The 7,882-nt window shown below is 40.0% G+C and overlaps 1 protein-coding gene across 2 annotated transcripts; it reads right to left on the minus strand.

The window, feature by feature from the left end:
- Positions 1-4,412: 4,412 nt before the first annotated feature.
- On the minus strand, positions 4,413-7,844 carry LOC124262599 (dnaJ homolog subfamily B member 9-like). 2 transcript variants are annotated; one of them, XM_046697104.1, is made up of 4 exons: positions 7,706-7,844; positions 6,868-7,096; positions 6,291-6,596; positions 4,413-4,903 (listed from the first exon to the last, which is right to left on the minus strand). In XM_046697104.1, exons 2-4 carry the CDS (start codon positions 7,085-7,087, stop codon positions 4,836-4,838), a joined length of 594 nt encoding a protein of 197 aa, XP_046553060.1. In that variant the 5' UTR covers positions 7,088-7,096; positions 7,706-7,844; the 3' UTR covers positions 4,413-4,835. The 2 variants fall into 2 exon arrangements, with proteins under 2 accessions (XP_046553060.1, XP_046553059.1); XM_046697103.1 differs by having other exon boundaries at positions 6,085-6,596.
- Positions 7,845-7,882: the final 38 nt, after the last annotated feature.

Raw genomic sequence — 7,882 nt, forward strand, 5'->3', positions numbered from 1 at the left:
AATCAGAGAGAGGTCGGATTATACTTGTGTCAACATTGTGATTTGTGACTGATGTAAGTGAGCTTCGTTCATTTTGTGATTACGAGTAATCAGCTATCAATTAACTGACAAACTGATAACAAACATTTGCTGATTGTGATCGCTATTACTAGTAGACTAGTATATGCCTCTATTCCTTTCTATATTGTTTTGATGTTGTTATCTGAGAGAATAAACAAATTGCATGTTGTTCCTACTTGAGTATTTGTCATGACTTGACCATGAATATTTCGCTTGGTATGATTATTGATGCACAATCATTTTGCGCTAAAAGCACGAAAATTAATCCCACGCGAAAATAACTACGATTACAGTATTCATTCACCTGATGAAGGAGTAAGAATATATCTTTCATCAAAATAAAGAAGCTGAGATCCATAAATTCTCGCCTTTAAAGTCTCTATGGTTATTCAGGGTCTGTCACTCACAGGGTTTTGTCCTCAACCTTCAGCAGCTGTGGTTTATGATTAATATGAACATAAAGCAAACTTCGTCATTCCTCGCAGATGCTTCAAAATATCCATACAAGCATTTGAAGTCCCAGTACAACATGTATTGGACATGTGCAACGATCCTCCGCTCATTGATCTCTCAGCTTTTGTTTCCATTCATTTCAGTCCAGAAATTTTGGATGAATGCCAAGTAATATAAATATCTAACCTTGTCTAATCAGTTATTGAAACTCTAACACAACAATGATAAGGACACTAAGATCAGCAGAAAATGATGAGAGACATGTTTGGAACCAGGATTGCGACTTAAATGGCTGCACCCCAACATGCCTTTTATAACTATTCTCTTTGTTCATGGTTAAACCAATCTTAGATTTTGGAAAAATAAACTATAAAATTACAAAATAAATTCCCACTGCCGATAATAATGATGGCATTGATACAGTGAGTACATGATGCCTTTAAAATGAAGAAAGTATCAGTTATAAACATTGTATGAAATGATTTCAATTTGTTCTTAAGAAAGACAATACAGCTTTCAATCCTGGGCCTAGATTTTCAAAATTCTCTTAGCGTTGAGATAGTCAGTCGTAAGTGCCATGCATTAACATTAACTTACAACTATCTTAGCGCTAAGAGAGCTTGAAAATCTAGGCCCTGACCACCGACACAAAGGAATGTTCACGCGATTCATCAATAAACATATATACTGCAATGTTTTAAACTTTGAAATTTTCTTCTAAATAAATTGCGTGTTAAATTATAGATATATAAAGACATTTGACCTAACAATCACTGAATCAGACAATGTTGCTTTTAAGTAGGATGAATGATAAGACACAAAGACAAAGAACCCCTCCATCCACCCCCACAAAGACACTAACCCCTCCATCCCACCCCCACAAAGACACTAACCCTCCATCCCACCCCCACAAAGACACTAACCCCTCCATCCCACCCCCCAGACAGACACTCCACCCCACCAAAGACACTAACCCCATCCCCACCCTCCATCCCACCCCCCAAAGACACTAACCCTCCATCCCCCCCCCACAGACACTAACCCTCCATCCACCCCCACAGACACTAACCCCTCCATCCCACCCCCACAAAGACACTAACCCCTCCATCCCACCCCCATCCCAAAGACACTAACCCTCCATCCCACCCCGACCCACCCTCCATCCCAGACACTAACCCCTCCATCCACCCCCACAAAGACACTAACCCCTCCATCCCACCCCACAAGAGACTAGCCCCTCCATAACCCTCCATCCCCCCCCACAAGAGACACTAACCCCTCCTCCACCCCTCCATCCCCAAAGACACTAACCCCTCCATCCCACCCCCACAAGACACTAACCCCTCCATCCCACCCCCACAAAAGACACTAACCCTCCATCCACCCCCACAAAGAGACACTAACCCCTCCATCCCACCCCCACAAAGACTAACTAACCCCTCCATCCCATCCCCACAAAGACACTAACCCCCTCCACCCCACAAAGACCCACCATAACCCCCCACCCCCCACAGAGACTAACCCTCCATCCCACCCCCACAAAGACACTAACCCCTCCATCCCACCCCCACAAAGACACTAACCCCTCCATCCCACCCCCCACACCCTCCATCCCACCCCACAAAGACACTAGCCCTCCATCCCACCCCCACAAAGACACTAACCCCCCATCCCACCCCCACAAAGAGACACTAACCCTCCCACCCCCACAAAAGACACTAACCCCTCCATCCCACCCCCCACAAAGACACTAACCCCTCCATCCCACCCCACACAAAGACACTGTTCAGTACCATTCATGTCTTCACATACCAGATCAGAGTAACTATGGTAACAATCATGGAAGCCTAGCAACTAATACAATTACTCTACAAAGTTATTAAAGAGATCATTCCTGTTAGGTCTGTGGTTGTAACAGAGAAGGGAAGACAAAAATGGACATATGGCACTGCAGATGACAGAAGACTGTACACTAGAATAAAGTCTTTGAAAAATAGATCACTGTATTGATTCCCTAATGCTATTGTGCATGTTTGTGTTGACAATCTCATTAAAACCAGATCTCTGATACGTCTCTTGGGTTAAGATCAAGAATACCCCATAGGAGGTTACCTCAGGTCAACCAAAACCAAATTTGACTGATTAATCAAAATGAATGATGCATGGGCTCTTCAGCCAATCAGATGCAAGCTTCCCCAAATGATTGTTTTGCTGTTACCACCCTGATTCTGCAATTTCCCTTTGACGGTAACTCAGAAATGACATGATGTATACAACATCCACTATAAAATGCCCAAGACTTATTTATCTACATTCAGAACTTTGAGAAGATTCAACTTGTACAAACAAGAAAGTTGTACTAAGAAGTGTAATCCCAAATATAACCTATGTTGTACGAACAAGTATTTAGGTGTCTCAGACTGCTATGCTGAGCAGTATAGCAGAGCTTAAAATCCAGTTTTAATGAGACTGACAACAGCTTCTTACAACAGAAAATCTTTCCCATAAACAGGTGTGACAGCTAAGTAAAATAATCTCAGTTGGAGAATTTGTTTGGTCTGAAATGCAATATATGACATACAATGATATTGTTGACCAAACAATGAGACATCAGTGTTAAAGGAGGACTAGGAGATGCCAAATAGACAGTCCCAGCCAAGGACGACTCATGATAACATGTATTCGATAAGGCACTGTCTGACTCACGGATTAAGTCAAATGTGAGTGTTCGATTGGCTGAACAAGCTGATGTATGTTTCGTTAATAGTGTTTTAACCAGACCATTGTTTGACTAGTCTTAACAGAATACTGTAACCTGATTGGCTAAAAGTCAAAAGGGCAGGGCTGGTGTTGCAGTCTTGTGCTGCAGGGGTAGAAATACCTTTAACATTGCTAGTGTACTCTGGTACAGTGGCACATGCAAAATCACTTGCCCTGATAATTTTCCCGCTGTACCGGCCGATTTTCTTTGGGGATTTTTAAATGAACAACATAATTAACATTGGAATGTCAACTAGACACCGGTACAGCGTGATATACATATGTGCTTGCCCGACAGAAAAAAACACTGGACTCGGACGTCGGGCAATGGGTTATTTCCACCCCTGTGCTGTGGGAACGTCATTGCATTATATACACCTCCACAAGTGGAATAAAATAATGAAGACACTTCTTAAATAATGGAAAAAATATTATGAACCTGTCAAACAGGCGACAACTGAGCTCGTTTCTTCAAGACACTTGTGAGTGAGTAAGTTTTTAGCCGCTTTTAACAATATCGCAACAATATCATGACAGGAGAGACCAGAAATGGGCTTCACACATTGTACCCATGTGGGGAATCAAACCTGGGTCTTCGACATGACGAAAAGTTTTAACTAGGGCTGGGACGGGTCCAAATTTTCTACCCGGGTACCCCACCCCCTATTACCCTACCCGGATACCCATAATGATAATTCAAATAGCAATATATTCTTCAGCTCGGAGGATAAAATTTCGAGTTTATCAATGTCTTAACTATGTATTATATTCAAAAGAAGTGACTGTAAATTATGTCTAAATTTTCAAAAACAATACAACCTTTGAATCATGAAAGAATAACATATTACATTGTTTAACCTATTAGTCGCATGATCATAACGGGTCCGGGTATTGAGACAGGTAACTAGGTCCAACTCATTACCCACCCGTCCTGGGTATCCGGGTTACCTGTCCCAGCCCTAGTTGGCTACCCACTACCTGTGTCGGACACACAAATGACAGAACTGAGTGAATTGACTTGATTTGCTAAATTAACATACACATCCTGTGGTCAGAAATGACCTTGACCTTTGTTTGACTGCACTCTTACTGCTACTCTGTTAATTCAAATAATGTGATCTTTATCGATGAAACAGTGCCAATATCTCAAGTTTAATCACAGAACAAACTTCAACACCAAGATTTCCACAGACATGGACAATAAACCATGAAGCATTATGTCCTGTTAGCTGCACAGAAAACTCACCATTTTGAGATCAATAAATCCATATTTTGAACTCAAAATCAGAACATTATCAGCTGTTGCCCTCCAGATGAGACCAAGCTCATTGAAGGCAAGAAAGAAGCATTTAGTCTAGCTCTTCACATCTGCTGAAGTATTTCAGTCATTGCGCAACGACAGAGATCGGACATTGCGTACGAACAGTTCCACTTTGAAGTGAAAGACATTGGGCAGATTTGAGTTTAGGAACTGTCAACACACACACTGTCCCTTGAGTTAAATTCATGAAGAACTTCCTTGCATAAATTTGCATAAATTAATCACCGGCCAGCAGCATGGATTAAGAGCAGACTGTGTGTGTTGTTACCATGTTTCCTATACGTTGGGTGACGGTTCGACACGATTGACCTGAAACAGCAATTGAAATCAGTATTAATAACTTGTAATTTCTTAAGAACATGATGATCACTGCTTTTAACAGTTCTTGAAATCTTAAATTACCTGTCTTGTAGTGGTGGTCCGATTAATTGAAATAATCGAAGATTGGTCGCAGTGACTAAACGACCAAGCAATCGATCATGTTTTCTCATAATCGAACACAAACAATTCTGGAACACTTGTTTTCATAAACAATATTTTTCACAAGGTTGGTTTTGTCTATTACATTTCATAAGCACTACAAGCTCGTTTCAAGTCATGATTGATTGAGTGAGTTAATGATTAACGTCACATCGGGAATATTTCAGCCATATCGTGATCGAAAGTCAAAGATTAAAGATTCCAAGAAATTTATGCTCCTGGCATACTAGTCATCCTTTAAAGAAGTGAAATTTTGCCAAAAACACCCCAAAAGAACTACATGTTTTTCCTTATATTTATGTGCATTAACAAATTTCATTAATGATGCTAACCAATTTTTTTCGATGATTGATCGGTTGTAATAAACCAATCATCAATTATGGATTTTAACAAATTCCCAACACTACTGCCTTGATTTTCATCAACATTTTACCAACCAATCACATGTCAAGATATGGCAAAAGGAAAAAAGAAAGGTAACTTGACTAAAAAGCAAAGCAAGCCACACAGATAAAGAGAAGACATTCTTTCAATCAATATATTTTGCGTGTCAGTCTGTTTCGGAAAGTTAAATTTCTTGCAAACTACAGTGTATTCAAACAGCCTGGAGGCCATGTTGTTACTATAGTAACCAAACATTAAGGCTTGTATGCTAGTAAAGTTATGATTGTCCCATTAGCATGAGAAACACAGCAAATCAAACTGGCTAACAAAAACATAATATTCAGAAATTCTGGGAACCAGGGTGCCATTGTACAAAACACCCTTAGCACCACAACTGTCATAAGTCTATGTTAAAAGTATCTGCGTTTAGATCGACTTAAAGTATTTAGAGTTTAGATCGACTTAGCGTTAGGATGGATTTGTGCAACAGCGCCCAGCGAAGGTTCATACCATAATGCAACAGCAATTACTTCACAAATTACCATGGTGACATTTTTCCAAAAATCACTATTTTTCTAGAGGTTCTCATACAACATGTTTAGCTTTTAAAATCTCTTAAGACATACCACTTCCAGTATTTTGGTTCATGTGATGAAAATCTTGATGGTTCCCATGCTGAAACTGCTGCTGAGCAAACTGCTGTGCCTGCTGAGCTGCTGTGCATGCTGAGCATGAGCATGTGCATGTGCAGTATGCGCATTGTGGAAAGCTTGATGCCGAGCAAAGTGGTCATTGGATTCTTTAGTATAATGATTATGATGAAATCCGAAACCTGAGTCCATGTCTCCGAATGTATTGAATCCAAACATGTCTTCATCATCATCAAAGAAATCATCAAAGTTGAAAAAACTGCCTCCAAATCCTCCATGTGCCTTCTGATGTTGTTGTTGATGATGATGGTGGTGACGATGATGTGCACCTTGGTGAGCTTTGAAAGCCTCATCAAAATTTTTGAAAAACTCATCAAAGTTGAAGTTAAATCCTCCTCCCCTTCCTGGTCCTCCATTTGTTTCTTCTCCAGTCTCTCCAAACATGTCATACTTCTTCCTCTTCTCTTCATCAGACAATGTTTCATAGGCTGTAAGAAAAAGAGAAACAGTAAACAATAGCATGACTGATTTGTGAAAAGGTCGAAACGTAACAAAGTGTATTTGGGATGCATTTTCTCAGTGCAGTACAGATTCTAGTACTTTGGGAGTCTAGTACTAGATGTTTTAATGGGCATTAAGCTAACTTAGAATAACTGAGGCCAAATTCCCTTCCACATGATAAATATTTAACAAGTATGACAATAGTAACAATATGAAATGTCTATATTTCAAAACAAAATACTACTAATAATAATTTACCTTGGGCAATTGTAATGAATTTTGCCTCTGCTTCTGGGTCATCCTTGTTCTTATCAGGGTGATACTTCAAAGCAAGTTTTCTGAAGGCCTTCTTTATTGCCTTTTGTGACGCATCTCGCTTGACTCCAAGAATCTCATAGTAGTCCTCCTTTCCATATGTAACGTCAAATATTACACAACTCCAAAGTGTAGACAACAGAAACAATTGGTCGCACTTCATTATGACAAACTGAAAAGAAACACAAATATTATGATCAATGGCAATAACTTCAATATTGTGATGCAAATGCACTGTAGCTCTCATAAACTGGGACCGTCCACCTGTACATATTAATCCCATAAAGATCAACATGGTGGCAGACAACTTCCTTGTCCATCACTATTAGATTTATATGCTTATTATAAATATTTCCGACTGTTTAAACTAAGGAATTTCATAAGTATTTATTTAATATAGCATATGGATGTTCCTTCAATCCTTGACACATCTTGTTACTGCTGCCACGCAAATCTGACATTTCGATGATGAAATAGGCTTTAGATGCGGTCATAGCTATCAGGCTATGATCCATGGTATTTCACTGGTTTTGCTTGTGAAGACATTCACTATCAATGTGGAACACTAAAACCTTAGACCGCTCACGTGAACGACATCAATATATCAAAACTACAATAGAAACATAATGATTCGGCGTAACATCTGAGTTTATGAGAGTAGTGTTGGTGGTCACACTGCAAGTCATGATTCGCTGTCTTGCTGCTCACGAAAGTGTTCCACATAATGACAACAATTATACATCAACAAATACGACACATACAACAACGGGAGCACTAATACCTTCTATATACTTCTTCCTAACTGTGTACTTGGGTTTCAGTGACAGTCAGTTGGCTACCAGCCTGCTTGCCCGGTTTCATACGTTTTCACTGACGTGACGAGCCCTTGTAGCTGAACGTCGCTGTCATCAGTAAAGCGGAAGTACACGACTTTCTTTCTGATTGGTTGATTTCACCC

The sequence above is a fragment of the Haliotis rubra genome, unplaced genomic scaffold (assembly GCF_003918875.1).
Source record: "Haliotis rubra isolate DU_JTF1 unplaced genomic scaffold, ASM391887v1 Scf847, whole genome shotgun sequence".
Taxonomy (NCBI): domain Eukaryota; kingdom Metazoa; phylum Mollusca; class Gastropoda; order Lepetellida; family Haliotidae; genus Haliotis; species Haliotis rubra.